Source organism: Entamoeba invadens (genome assembly GCF_000330505.1).
Source record: "Entamoeba invadens IP1 unplaced genomic scaffold scaff_1105074725099, whole genome shotgun sequence".
Classification (NCBI taxonomy): domain Eukaryota; phylum Evosea; order Mastigamoebida; family Endamoebidae; genus Entamoeba; species Entamoeba invadens.
The window spans coordinates 188,853-202,856 of NW_004191622.1; the positions used below are offsets into that span (position 1 = coordinate 188,853).

A 14,004-nucleotide genomic window follows, 5' to 3' on the forward strand; every position below is an offset into this window, starting at 1 on the left:
TCAATCTCCTCGCATTCCTTTGTGATTTCGTTTTGATCAGATCTTTCAAAATCACACATTTCACAGGAATAAATGTCATCTGTAATTTTCGCTAATTTGCACAGTTTGTTCGTTGAAAATTCAAGAGAAACACCCAAACTTTCACTCTTGTTTGTGTTCTGTTTATTAAAACCGATGAGAGTTCGTTTTGTGGTTTTTAATAAAGAAACGCCAGTGAATTGTTTTGTTATAACAATAGTAGTTTTACTATTCACAATACTAATGCTATAACTAATTCGAGTATCCGATACTATAGAAATGTTATTCATATTCGCATTAAGTGTTATTGGCCTTCTTGATAGTATCTCAACAAAGCCGTAGTTTTTCTTTTGCAAAGTGATAACAAGGGGATCTGTCGTTTCTTCGGTTTCCAATAACGTTATCTTTTCGTTTTGATCTCCAAAATCGTAAATTTGAAAAAACTTGACACTCTTCGATATAAATAATTTCGTGTTCACATTTTTAACAGTGTTGATCGTCACATTTTCGTTTGTCACAGTCACGGTATTGTAAATGGTTACGTTATTAATTATTTTACCATTTATTATAGTATTTCCAGCTTCATTAATTACATCAACATTTTCATTGACATTTCCAAGTTCCACGTCTTCGCTAAATAATGCCACACTTTTTGTTAAGTTCGTTGCCAAATTATAAATATAGTTAGTATGAACTATATTCACTTGTTCGCTCGTTAATTGCAAAACCGCGTTAATTCTTTTGTTATTCAAATTAACACTTTTTGTTGGGAGTATAGATATGGTACACTTTTCCCCATCACACGGGCAATGCGGCAGTGTAAATGGAAAATTCTTGACATAACTCTCCTCATAAATTGTTGCGTTCATGTGACATAAAACAGAGTCATCAAAAAGTGTTTTGCAGAACCTAATAAGTCTCTTTTGGCTCAACATTTTAACGGTTTGACTTTCAACAACGGAGAGCTGCGATCCCGGTATGGTGCTTGCCACGTCGACACAAAAGTCTGTATTTGATGTGACTTCCCCTATGACATGAATAATATTTTGATCCAAAAATGTTATTGGTGGAAGAGTGTTTGCAGCATTTTTACTGTCAACAAAAAGACTGACCACCTCGTCTTTTTTGCTTGAAAAAATTTGGATGTTGTTTTTTGTATTGACAATTCCTTGTACTATACTTATATTGTTGATTGTACTATTATTTATAACAATTGAATCAAAGTCAACATTTTCGATGGAAATGTCACCACTTTTGTACTGAAGTGTTTTTACAGTGAATTCCGTGTTTTCGCCTCCTTGTAAAAGAAACGTGACATTTCCTTGAAGTTGAGCAATTTCCAACAAAACGCCGCCTTTCGTCTTGATCACCTCAATAGTTTTGTAATGGAAATTCTCGATGTAAAATTGGCCCGAACCACTAAAAATAACATTTTGCATAACATTTTCAAAATTCTCAATCTCAACTCTTTTGTTCGAGTCAAACTCAAAACTCTCTGTCTTTTCAAACAAGTAATTGATGATTTTAAGATCCTTTTCAATCACATTTTTACTCAACCCGGTTTTGATGTATTGATATACAAGATCTATCTCATAGTTCCCCTTATCAATCCAGTCTTTACTACTTTCCATGCATTTAGATTTCTCTATACTCACAGAAGAGTTGTGACAGATATACCGCTTTTGAAAGTCATTGCACTGTACAGCAGATTCACCAACATTCTTGTTCATGTCTTGGTTCTTCTCCAAATAAAAAATGTTTTCCGTAATGTTATTCGTAGCCGAAGCAAAAAAGACGCACCTAAGTTCTTCTATAACGTACGTTTTTGGGATGACGTTGATATTGTGAATAGTCACTGTTAGATATACTGGGTCTGAGCCGAAGTATATTGGATAGTAAGCCATATGATCACTTGTACTATCTGAAGAATACGACTTTTCAATGTAGAATGCCCTTTTAGAATCCAATAAAGTGAACTTGAGTCCGTTAATACAATTTAATGATAGGACTTCATTCCACTGTCTGAGAGCAATTCCAGTTTCTCCTCCACTTGATAACGAAGAGTCAAATTTGTTCTCTACATTTGAAAAATCGTTGCAATTCCATTTAGTGAATAAATAATGTTCTAAATTGGACGATTGTGTGGTTCTTACAGTGACATTCATATGTACATTTTGAAGAACTAACCAAGTGGTAGACATATTAGTCACCAACATTCCTTGGTCGGATATTGTAATTCCAAGTGTTGTACAGTACGAGTCCATCTCGGAGTTTTGATCAACAAACGTGAGATATGGCTTTTCGCCGTCTTTCCAACATGTAGCAAACCCGAGAATAAATAATGAAACAAAAACTTGAAGCATCAAGTTAGGTCGTATGTTAAACAGTTCTTAAAACAATAGATGACTCGGTTTTAATAGTAGAAAAATACACTTTATGTTTTATCAAAACTCGGTATTTTTGTTCGTCATTTGACTACTCCTTTTCGTTTGTCGTTTTAATTATTTCGAATAGTTAATTAATACCAAATATTTACAATAATAATGGAATTTGTTATTTTTTTCATCATTATTTAACTTTGGTGTTGGTTGTTTAAAATCGATAAATTTCTTTTACACTTTTTGTTGTTTTCGTTTTACCAAATCTGTTTTAATTAATTTACTAATAATTGTATTACTAATAATTCATTTAATTTGTTTTTTACAAAATAATATAAACAATGACGAAGCATTTTATTGATTTCAAATAATACCGAAAAATCGTTGTTTTTAAAGTTTTCGTTTAAAAAAAAACATTTTATATTTATTATTTGTCAAAGGTAAGGATAGTTTCACCTAAGATATTTTTTAATAATTGTCCAATGATATTTGACTTTATTAAGTCAACAACAAAGGAATTATCTAAAAATATTTAAAGTAAAACTATCAATTCCATTATTGTTTTATCAGAGCACAATTACAAAATATTGGTCTTATTTCATTTTAATTCGCAATCCAACTCCAATAAAATATTTGTACTTTAAAAAAAGTGGAGTACAAAATAGTATTAATTATAATAAATTAACCATATTTTAACTAGACGGAATAAACTAATACATTATAATAACAAAATTAAAAAAGAAATTAACATTACAGATAGACGAGAAGTGCTCCTTTTTCCTCATCGAAGTGGTATTTGTTTCTCACGAGATAGAGAGCCATCCTCTGTTTTATGACTGAATACCCTTTTTCACTATGTCTTCCAATTCCAGTAATAAATCTGATCATTCCCATTTTGGAGTACTCAGCTACACTTAACAATCGAGCAAGTGCCTCAACTGCTTCTTTCTCAGAAAACCCGTGCACATCTATCTCAAGACAACTCTTTGAATGATCTGCTGTCTTTCTCATTAACATTCTTGTATATAAATTAATAACGTTTTGTTGTTTGAATTCGATTTTTCTAACCAACTCTCCAATACGACTTTGAATCTCGTGCGCGTTTTTCGAGTTCCTTGGCGCGCTAATTAATTGCTTCGAATAAAACGCACGTTCTCTTGACGCCAGAGATATTTCGTCATTCATGCGCTCAACAAAACTCTTCTCATTTTCTCCACTCATCATCCCCCTCACTACGGGCATACTCACTTTCTCCTCGACTATTTCGGTATCCATATTTTCATCTTCTATTTTGGTGAAATCGTCTTCAACAAGTCCAAGTCTCGTTTTGAGCTCATCGTGCCCTTCAGCTAACACAGCAATTATCGTTTTGACATCTCCGCCCAAAATGGTGTATAACTCATCAATATCGTTTTTCGTGGTATATCCATTGAAGATATCATTCAAATACCTCAGCTTCATTTTATCCGCCATTGTCGGTCTTTTAATTTCGTTTTCGTCTATTGCATCATCGAATTGTTCTTTCGAATTTTCTTCTAAAAGTTCTGGTGATGTTTTTAAAGTTTCTTCTCGTATTTTTTGCCCGTATTTCGCCCAACGGCCTTCACATCGCTCACTTTCCGTTTTAAGTTTCTTCATCGGTTTTTGCGGCACGGAGAATACCGCCGGGTCATACGAAGCTTGTTGTGTGAACAAAACGTCCGCCGTTTTGTTAACGTCCATATCGTTTTCTTCGAGTAAAACTTCTAAAACTTCTTCTGGGCAATCTGGAAAGACTTGTTGTAACTCAAAGATTTTCTTTAGTTTTGGTGGTATTTGTTCCTTTTTGTACAAAAACGTGTTAGGTGGTAATTGCTCCATCGTTTCGACTAATTCGTCGACTTGGTACTTCTTTCGTTTTTGCGTTTTCTGTTGTTTTGGCATTCGTTTTAGGTTTTTTGTTCATTTTTTTAATTCAAGTTTTTATCAAATCAAAGGAATTTTTTATAATTCTAATTCAACATCTAATTTGTAAAAATAAAATGGGTCAAAACTCATTGTTTTCTTCACTTAAAATTGTATTATACATTATAGTTAAATAGTACTACATTTATTGATACTTATTTTTTCATGGGAGTGAAAAACAAATTCTAAAAATAACTAGAATAAACTATTACAATTCCTCGATATGATTCACCACGTCGAGTGCTTTTAAGAACTTATTACAGTAGTCAAGGCAGTCATTTCTCAATCCTTGTATCTTATACACTCCATCGACAACTCCCGACTCTTCCAATGTATTAACAAAAGTCTGTGCGGCGTTTTGATCGATTTCGTTCAGTGTCACGACGACTCGTTCTAATGCCTCGAAGAGGGGGATAACCAATTCGACCTCTGCACCATCGCAAAGGTATTGGCTCATCAATTTCAATCCATAGAAACAGTTATCCGAGTTAATCATAATCAGTTTTCCTTGGTCATTTGCGGCTTGCAAGACTTGCGCGAAGAACCACGAGAACTCCGTGACAAGGTCTTTCATGTTAATACTTTCCGTCTCAATTTGCCCCAATTTGGCCATGACGATTTGAACGATATGTTTCTCGATGAGGATGTCTGCACTCGTTGGTTGGTACGCGACGATATTCGAGCATATATAGCACATATCGACAAATCCTTTCGAAGGACAGACCTCGGCGTAATACGCAAAATTATCAAAGAAAGAATTTGCTTCGAGAAGCATAGTAATGTACTTCTCTTTACCGTCTATGATATACAAACAAAACGTTAACACGGCATTCCGGACATACGAGTTCTTCGAGAGAAACCCCGCAACCATGACATTAAAGAGACTTGGGAGGACTAGTAACACACTTTTAAGGCTTTTTGGTTGTGCAGCTAGTTCAGCCACTGCTTGATACATCGGAGGAAGTTCGTCCATTTTGCTTAATAAGACCAAGAAGATGGTAGCGACCTCCTCGTAAAGATTAGTTGGTGTTTGGGCGTCTAATGTTTTCAATTGTAAGAGACAGATAGTGGTAAAATGAGCACATTTGCACCAGAAGTCTCTGTCGTCCTGATACAGACGCAAGGAGTTGTAGATGATTGGAATGATGTCACACTTTTTGAAGAGTGAAAAGACTTGAGGACAGTCGTTGACGACGTTTGCAAGATATATGATGGTTTGTGCACGGATGACTGGACTTGCGCTTGGGATGAAAGTCCGAATGAGAGCACTGTGGTCCATTTTGAGTAACACTTGGGACGACCCCAAACACGAGCTAATGACGGTTAACAGCTTGAGAGTTAATTCGACCGTTTCAAGACTTTTCGACAACTTCGAGAAGAGAAGATCAATGCAATTGTACACAAAATAGATGTCTTCAAATTTCGATTTAATCAAATGGGTGTGAATCAGCAAAATCGCTTCATTCGTGGTGGCGTCGTTTCGAAGTAATGGAAGAGAATACTGCAGTGGTTTGTCTTCAATTTGGCCAGTCATGTCTTGGTCGTCCAATCGTGGTGTCATCACCATTTGTCTTCGTTCCGCACGAAGTTTATTCATTCGAAGTGATGATTTGAGACATTGGTCATGTAGTGTATTTGAAGCGCCTCTATTTTGCATGTGTTTCTGTGAAGAGTTCTATTCATTACTTAAAGAATTAATTAGTAACAAAACAATAATAAAGAAACTATTGTTTATAGTTTTTTGTAGTTATACCAATTTGGTACTATTATAGTATAAATATACTATAATTATACTATATAAACTTGGTATGTGTAAATAACGATTATAAACACGTTAAACTCGAGCTTTCCAACGGGCTAAAAAATATAATAAAAGATATTATAATAATAGTAAATGAAACTGGAAACAGAACCCTAAGTTTTTTGCAGACATGTCGATCAAGTTTGTTATGACCACAGAAAAACAATTCAATTAAAAACGCGGAAAGACTGACTTATAGGACCCAGGTGTGTTCATTCAGTGGCTTCAAGATCCCTATTGGGAAGGGCAGAAAGTTTGTGAGAGAGGACATGAAAGTCTTCACATTCATCACAAAGAAGTCGGAGTCCGCCTTTTTGAGAAAGACAAACCCAAGAAAGGTCTTCTGGACCGCGATCTACAGACAACTCAACAAAAAGGGTCTCCAACAAGAAGTCGTTGGCAAGAAGAAGGCAAAGAGAGTTATCAAGGTGATCAGAGGATACCACGGAATCTCCGCCGAAGAAATCGCCAAGAGAAAGCAGACATACACACCAGAACAACTCGCTAAGAAGAGACAAGAGGCCATCGCAAAGATTAAGGAAATCAAGGCGACTAATGCTGCTAAGAAGGAGGCTGCTAAGAAAGAAGCTAAGAAGGAAGGAAAGAAGGAAACACACCCAAAAGCAAAGACTGGCTCAAAACAACCAAAGGCTGGTAAGACTAACTTCAATTCTAGATGAGTTATTTGACTACATTGACGCGTCTCGTAAGGGTTTTGTTTATTTGTTTGTTATATAGTAAAGATGATTGGGTAGTTGTGATAAACTCTTTAACACACAAACTATTGTATCTATTAACTTATACTTTAATTAATAATTATTACTAGTATTAATTATAAATTATTAATTAATGCGATTTCTAAACGATAAATTATTTAATTCTAATATATTTTTTTCTATTTAAATAATATTTTAATTAAAAATATAGTAAATAATTAAAAAAGTGTAAATTGGTTCCCAAATTCATGAAATGCTGAACAGTCATATCGAGTCAGTGGAAACTGAGTTAGACAAAGTATAAAAAACTCAGCCTTAAACATCTGAGTTTTTTTCTCAAAAAACAATTTCGGCAAATATATCAATTTGGTGATGGTCAATCAGGAATAGGTTTTGTAATAATAAAATAATTAAAAACGATAATAAACAATATAACTAATAGTTATATTGTTTATTCTATTTCAACTATCGGTACAACACTTTCTTTGTATCTTTATTTATCTCCTTATAATTTTTTATCAAATTAAAAGGAAATAAAAATTATAAAAATACAATTTTTATTTGTACAACAATAATCAAAGAAAGTCAACCACAAACAACACAAATGGAAACAACTCAAGCAACAGACTTGTCATCGAAACCGTCTATCGACAATTTTTTTACGTTTTCTGAACCAAAAATGACCACAGAGCTGTACAACACGCTCTGCAATGAAGACCAAACATTTTTCTTAGAATACAACACACAACTCACTCCTGAAGAAGTTTCTTTAAAAGAAACACTAAAAGAGATACTCAATAAAAAGCCTCGAATGACTGACGAAAAGAAAAAAGTGCGCGATAAATTGGCTTTGGACATTGTTATGGATTTGATCTCTAACAAAATGAATTCCATTGTTGGTGTAAAGGACAAGTCAATACGAAAATTGGAAGACGACATTCACCAACTTGAAACGAGAAATAATCAACTCCAAACACAACTCGATAGTCTCACTGATTATGTCGAAATTGTCAAAGACTACGCAAAAAGTGTCCAAATTAACGAAGAAAGCAATGTTAAGACACACAGACGAATTATCAATTTATTGAAGGCGAAATACCCCGATGAAATTCTTCTACAAACGGACCTTTTTATGGAAACTCAGTCCAAAATTCCAAATTCATCAACAATTGAACAAAATCCAATTTCAAAAGAACAAAGAAGTGCTGAGGATTGTTAATTCATTGTTTTTATTATAAATATATAGTAAGGTCTCTCTGACTTATGTCAAATTTTGTTTTATGCAAGACTTTTATTAATAAATATTAGTTAATAAAAACCATTTTAATAAATTAAAACTAAAATAAATTTTGGTGTTTTTGGTTTAAAATAATCAAACTATATAATAATTTATATTAATTATAAAATAATTATTAAAGTCTTGCATAAGGTTGAGTGACCATACTGTATATAGTTTTTAAACTGGTTTATTGTTAAAAACAAAATATAAGACTTTCATTAGTATATGTATAAAACATATATAGAACTTATTGTTCTGGCAAACAGACAGACGGAGATGATTGTAATATAAATACAGAAATTATAGTTAAAATTGAATTATTAATAATTACAATTTTAGAAAAAAGAGACTAATTAGTGATATTATGATTGTTTTAAGCAATTTACTGTATAATAAAAAATGATACAATTAATTATATTTTAATTATTGATTTTTAATTGAATGATCGAAAATAAGACCAAATATCAAAAGCTGTTTTTTAGAATAGAAAGTAGTGATAAACTAATAATGTTCACACACTGGGTTCGATGCAGTCTACCATTCTCATTTCCTTAAAAAAATCACTGGACGATTACATTACAACGCGCGAAGGTCTTAGCGAGGCAGACTTGGGTTATGATGTCAAGTCCATTATTTACTCGAGTCTTAATCAACTAAGACAAAACACACTCGCTGATGTGAATGGAGCACTTTTGTCTCATAACATTTTAGTAAAGACACTCGACGTGGCGAGAAGTACTGAAGACACTAAAAAATTGTTTTACATGGCGAACGTCCAAATTCATCTTAGGCTTGTAGTTGGCCTAATATTCAGGAAATCAGACCCACTTCCGACGAAATACTTAAATAGTATTGCGATGTTATTAAATGTTATTAGAGAGGTGCTTGACTCCACTGGTGCATTTCTCCTCTTTGAATATTTCAAGCATTGCATTCTAGAAATGTACCCCGAACTCCCCGTGTCTGTGAAGTACCTCCACGCCAAAATCGATTCAACAGAAGAAGAAAATTTCTTTGTCATTGATGACATCATTCAACGCAATGAGGCTGTCATTCAGAAAGATGTTCCTCAACTCTTCGACGAGAAGGTGGTTATCAAAAAAGAGTCTTTTGCCGACTTATTCAAGAACAAGAGAAAGGCGGGGAACAAACAAATCAAGAAGAATGAATTTATGTTTGTTGCGATGGAGGAGTAATTCAGTTGGGATGTACACAATTCATTTTAAACCAATAGAAAAGTCCAAATTGGGAATGTAAACACAATGAATAACGTTCAAAGATCCTGACTGTTCTTTTGTCGATTTCTATTCATCCCGATGTTGAGCGGTCTGAACTGTTCTATCGCGGGTTTTTCTTTCTCTTTTTGATGCTCTTCTTGAAGGTCCATTGGGTCTTTCATTTCTTCTTGTTCTTTCAAGTCTTGAAGATCTTTGCAATCCTTTGATTCTAATGTGTCTTTGACTTCTTTAGCTTCTTGAGAGTCTTTTGAAAGTCTTGGTTCTTTCAAGTCGTGCGCCTCTTTAGAGTCTTTTGAATCTCTTTGATGATACCCCATCGCAAATTTAGGAGCAGATGTGTTGACATTTGGAGATGTATTGATAAAAGCGGTTTGTTGTGGTGAGGAACTTAACAATGAGTTTGTCAATTCTGGCTCGGGAGCGACGAGTTTGAGTCGTTGGCTTTCAGGGATTTGTGTTTTCCGCGTCCCAATTTTCTTCACGTTTTTCCTTTTAAAGATCTCGTCGGACTCTTTGATGATGAACTCCATCAAAGCCAAATATTGAGAGAGCTCTTCCGTGCTTACACTGAACATAGTAGGCGTCCAACACACTGACAAGTTCTTTTCATTCATTAAATTGACGTCGCTATGTGATGCTATGATATGACACATAATACAAATTGCTTTGAAAAGTACCAATTTCTCTGGTGGCACCCATTTTGGGGTGTCAAAGAGTGTTTTTAGATTCGAAATCTTTTGTTCTGGTGTTGGTGACGCTTCTACCTCTCAATACTATTCGTTCTAATAAAGTTATTAATAATTTTATTATTTAGTATTATTATTGATAATAATTATTATTAATAAATAATAACAAACGAAAAGCTATGAGAATGTCTTTGGCTAACAAATTGGAAAACAACATCGACGGCAAATTCCTCACAAATTTTTTTAAAACGCCTGCGAGTAAATCTGCTGGTAAGACGGAGAAGTCAGTAACTGCCATTTTTAAACAAATGTCATTCACACTTGTACTTGCAGCATTTGTTCGAAATATCCCTTCAGACAGGTAGTGCTTTGTTGAGATCACTTCAATGAGCTGTTCAATTGCTTTTGGCAGTTCGGTGCGTTTCCGCTTCTCTGCGTCCAAAATCTCGCCAAGTGTGTGTTGTGAGTATGACACTGCTTTTAATACGGTTGAGTCTGCCTCATCCTCTAAATTGTCGATCTCCGCGATTTTATCGGAAAGCTCGTGGTTGTGTTGGAAGTTGTTTTGAATAGCATTTGCAAGGGAACTGAACGCGATGAGTTGATGGGACAAAATGATTTGATTTCTCTTCTCGATGATTTTGTCGAGTTGAGCTTTTGCGATAGTCAGACACTCAAGGGAGTCGACGGGTTTCTTTTGATTCTTCTGAAACGTGCTTTTTGCTTCATTAATCGAACCGATGATATACTCCATTTGTTTCGCAAACCCTTTCACTAGTTCCTCTCGCATCACTTGAAGTGATCCTTGGACAAATAAAATGAAATTTATTGAGTGACTCTGAGTGATCGCCTCTTCTTTATTTGATGTCTGATGCGTTGATTGTAAGTCCGACAACTCTCCAAATTCATTTAAAAGCTCTGAAATGGTGTCCAGTATTTTGTTAGTTATAGTGCGTTGCTTTTTGGAGTATATATCTAATTCCTCTATACTCTTGAGATTCGATGTGACAAACTCAATGTCCGCTAACTCTTTTTCTGCAGGAACTGAACCTAAAGTCCGGTCTAATAAAGCTTCAAAACGACTCGACATGGGTTTTCTTTTTAAAGTTTCTTCTCTTTTTCAAGTTCACAACCAACGTATTAAGTTAAACCATGAGAATCTTATCAAAGTAAGTTATTGTTATTAATATAAATTACTACAACTTATAATAATAATATTAATATAGTTTAGTTATAAGGTATTATTATGATTATTCGAAGAATTCGGTTATAATTAATTACTCAAAGTACATCCAAAACACTGTTAAATCAGAGGTTTCCAAAATAATTATTGCCGAAAATGTGGTATTATAACGTACGAATTTATAGAGAAGATGAACATTTTGGTAATAAAATAGTGACGTGGGTAATTAGGATTGTGGTTATAAAAACCTCTGATTAAATTTAGATCAAATTTGTAATTTGATTTTTTTAGTTTTGATATACAATGAAATAACACGTTTTTATAGTTAAGTTTGGTTTAGCTAATTTTCTATATCTTTTTCTATCTTTGATTAATAACACAATTGATAAAAAATGTTTTTCTTTTTTTGGATTTGAGAAAAACAAACAATGGATCATATTTAATTCGCATTTAACACTTAAAATAACGCCCTTATTTTTGTTTTGACCTGTTTTTCCAGGGATATTAATCAAATTTTTGATGATTTTCCTTTTTTGGCTTGTGTATTGTTTATGCACATTATATACTCTAAAAAAACGGAAATTTATTTAATAAACTCGAGATTTCCCGATTTTTAGACAATTTGAATTTTGTTTAATGTTTTTTAAAGTGTTAATCAAAAAAAATAATTCCATTATTAATGTATATTCTAAATATTAGTAATTTATTTTATTAAATTGAAACTAAGAATAATTTATATATAAACCATACTTTTTTTACTAAACAATTGTAAAATATGAACTATATTTTTTATTTTTTTTAATGAAATAATAAAAATAAATCAATTATGAAATTATTAATTTGTAATAAAATTATAGTATGAAAAGCATTAATACATATAAAACAAGAAATAAAAAATAAAATGAAATCAATAAGAATTTACAGTATCAATGGATATTATAGTGCGAAGATTATTTGTATTTTGAGAACACTTTCCTTGCTACCGGCGACGGCTTTTTAGACCTTTCAATGTTGTACGTATGATTTATTTCTGAAGAGCTATCAGAGACTACAAAAAAGTTGTGACAAGGTGTCGAGTGACACAAAATAGATAGAACTTCATCGTCTGCTATGTCATCAAATTCAAACTCAAATTCGTTGGTAACAGGTGCTGACTTTCGGAATGCCTTTTTGACTTCGTCTTGTTGTGGTTGCATTGGTTCCAATTGTTATAGTTTCCAAGTTCATATTGCTTTTATACACGATTTTTTGAGATGTTTTTTATGTTCTAAAAATGATTTCGCAGAATACTTTTTTGGAATTTGGGTATTTATGGATTCAATTTAACAAAAAACTCAGTTTACTTATTTGTAATATCTTACATATTAAATTCACTCACTTTGGCTTTTTTTTCATTAAGATTTTTTCCTCAATTGTTTAATGAAAATTCTCCCTTCATTTTTTATTCATAATAATTATACCCCGATTTATTGGGAAAATAATAAGTATAATAATATTAAATCATTTGGAACATTATATAAATATTTATTTTGAACATTTGCCGAATTCGTAACTTATTATATATTCCAAAATGAATTGAAATTATTAAACAATTTTAACAATTCCCAAAAACGAAGAGTTTGATACAAAAACAAGTAATAATATGCATATTTGGATTAAATAACCAAATAACAAGCAATTTTTTTATATAAAACGCAAATTTTCATTGTTTGTTAGTTTTATTTTGTTTAATAAAAAGGGAATTCACCAAAGTGACGTTACTTTGGTTTAATTTTGTGATAAAAAATGTCAATTGAATTTAATTTAATTTAATAAAATTAATAATAAATAATCATCAAAAAGACACAACTAACACAAGTTTTGTCTATTTTTTACTAGAAGTTATCATTCACACTAAATAATACTATTGAATATAGCAAAATTAATATTTTTATATAAGTAAAAATTGGTATTTCTTTTAATATTATGTTTTTTATTTACTAAAAAAATAATACTATAATTATTTAAAAAAATGTTATTAATATTTATTTATTATAACTTAAATAGTTTATATTCATATTATTAAAACAAACGAAGATCAAATTCTTTAAAAAACACAATTAGAAAATAATTCAAAACAAAAGAAATTACTCAATCAACAATATTTTAAATTTATAATTTGGTAATAAAGACAAAAACACAATCAAATTGAGTTTAAATGAAAACAACTTTTATACAACTAATTAAATATAAATATATTAATAATTTAATTTTTGGAACTGGTATTTGTTTTATTAATATGTCGATTGATTACATACTGACTAGTAAAAGGCACTAATATAGAATAAATGCTACAATTTAACCCTCAATAAATCGAAAGGAATAAACTGACCAATCTTACCAGCATTTCGTTCAGTTGTAAATAAAAATATCACTTATTCTGTATAGAAATAAAATAGGAAGGAATGAATATGGATTTTTTAGTGACATTTTTCGATCAAAAATAATTGCTCAAAGCAAGTTTTCGCAATGTGAGCATACTTTCAAAAATGAATTCCAACCTTGAACCTATTTATTTTAATTACCCACATCAATTCCACCAAGTGCCATGTCACCAACTCCGGAACATATATCAAATCCATTGTGTTTTTATTAATTTAGGGTTAAAAAAATTATTTAAGTAGAATGATACAAAAATAGATAATCCGTTGTTATTTCTTAATTTCAAATCTGTTTTTTGAATGTTTTCACAAACTTGAATCAACAACTCCTTTTTATGTTA

The 14,004-nt window shown here is 32.1% G+C and overlaps 7 protein-coding genes across 7 annotated transcripts; 3 read left to right on the forward strand and 4 right to left on the reverse strand.

The window, feature by feature from the left end:
* Positions 1–2,381, reverse strand: EIN_469310 (hypothetical protein; the record flags this gene model as incomplete). Its single annotated transcript, XM_004183025.1, has 1 exon — positions 1–2,381. A coding segment is annotated over one exon (2,381 nt), but the record flags the coding sequence as incomplete, so codon positions are not given.
* A 765-nt stretch (positions 2,382–3,146) lies between these two features.
* On the reverse strand, positions 3,147–4,319 carry EIN_469320 (hypothetical protein; the record flags this gene model as incomplete). The annotated part of the gene is made up of 1 exon (XM_004183026.1): positions 3,147–4,319. The coding sequence occupies one exon, from the start codon at positions 4,317–4,319 to the stop codon at positions 3,147–3,149; it is 1,173 nt and encodes a 390-aa protein (XP_004183074.1).
* Positions 4,320–4,548: 229 nt separating this feature from the next.
* On the reverse strand, positions 4,549–5,997 carry EIN_469330 (hypothetical protein; the record flags this gene model as incomplete). Its single annotated transcript, XM_004183027.1, has 1 exon — positions 4,549–5,997. The coding sequence occupies one exon, from the start codon at positions 5,995–5,997 to the stop codon at positions 4,549–4,551; it is 1,449 nt and encodes a 482-aa protein (XP_004183075.1).
* Positions 5,998–6,271: 274 nt separating this feature from the next.
* Positions 6,272–6,821, forward strand: EIN_469340 (60S ribosomal protein L24, putative; the record flags this gene model as incomplete). Its single annotated transcript, XM_004183028.1, has 2 exons — positions 6,272–6,282; positions 6,341–6,821. 2 exons carry the CDS (start codon positions 6,272–6,274, stop codon positions 6,819–6,821), a joined length of 492 nt encoding a protein of 163 aa, XP_004183076.1.
* A 640-nt stretch (positions 6,822–7,461) lies between these two features.
* Positions 7,462–8,076, forward strand: EIN_469350 (hypothetical protein; the record flags this gene model as incomplete). The annotated part of the gene is made up of 1 exon (XM_004183029.1): positions 7,462–8,076. The coding sequence occupies one exon, from the start codon at positions 7,462–7,464 to the stop codon at positions 8,074–8,076; it is 615 nt and encodes a 204-aa protein (XP_004183077.1).
* Positions 8,077–8,900: 824 nt separating this feature from the next.
* Positions 8,901–9,332, forward strand: EIN_469360 (hypothetical protein; the record flags this gene model as incomplete). Its single annotated transcript, XM_004183030.1, has 1 exon — positions 8,901–9,332. The coding sequence occupies one exon, from the start codon at positions 8,901–8,903 to the stop codon at positions 9,330–9,332; it is 432 nt and encodes a 143-aa protein (XP_004183078.1).
* Positions 9,333–9,409: 77 nt separating this feature from the next.
* On the reverse strand, positions 9,410–11,150 carry EIN_469370 (hypothetical protein; the record flags this gene model as incomplete). Its single annotated transcript, XM_004183031.1, has 2 exons — positions 9,410–10,134; positions 10,232–11,150. The coding sequence occupies 2 exons, from the start codon at positions 11,148–11,150 to the stop codon at positions 9,410–9,412; spliced, it is 1,644 nt and encodes a 547-aa protein (XP_004183079.1).
* Between the last annotated feature and the right edge of the window lie 2,854 nt (positions 11,151–14,004).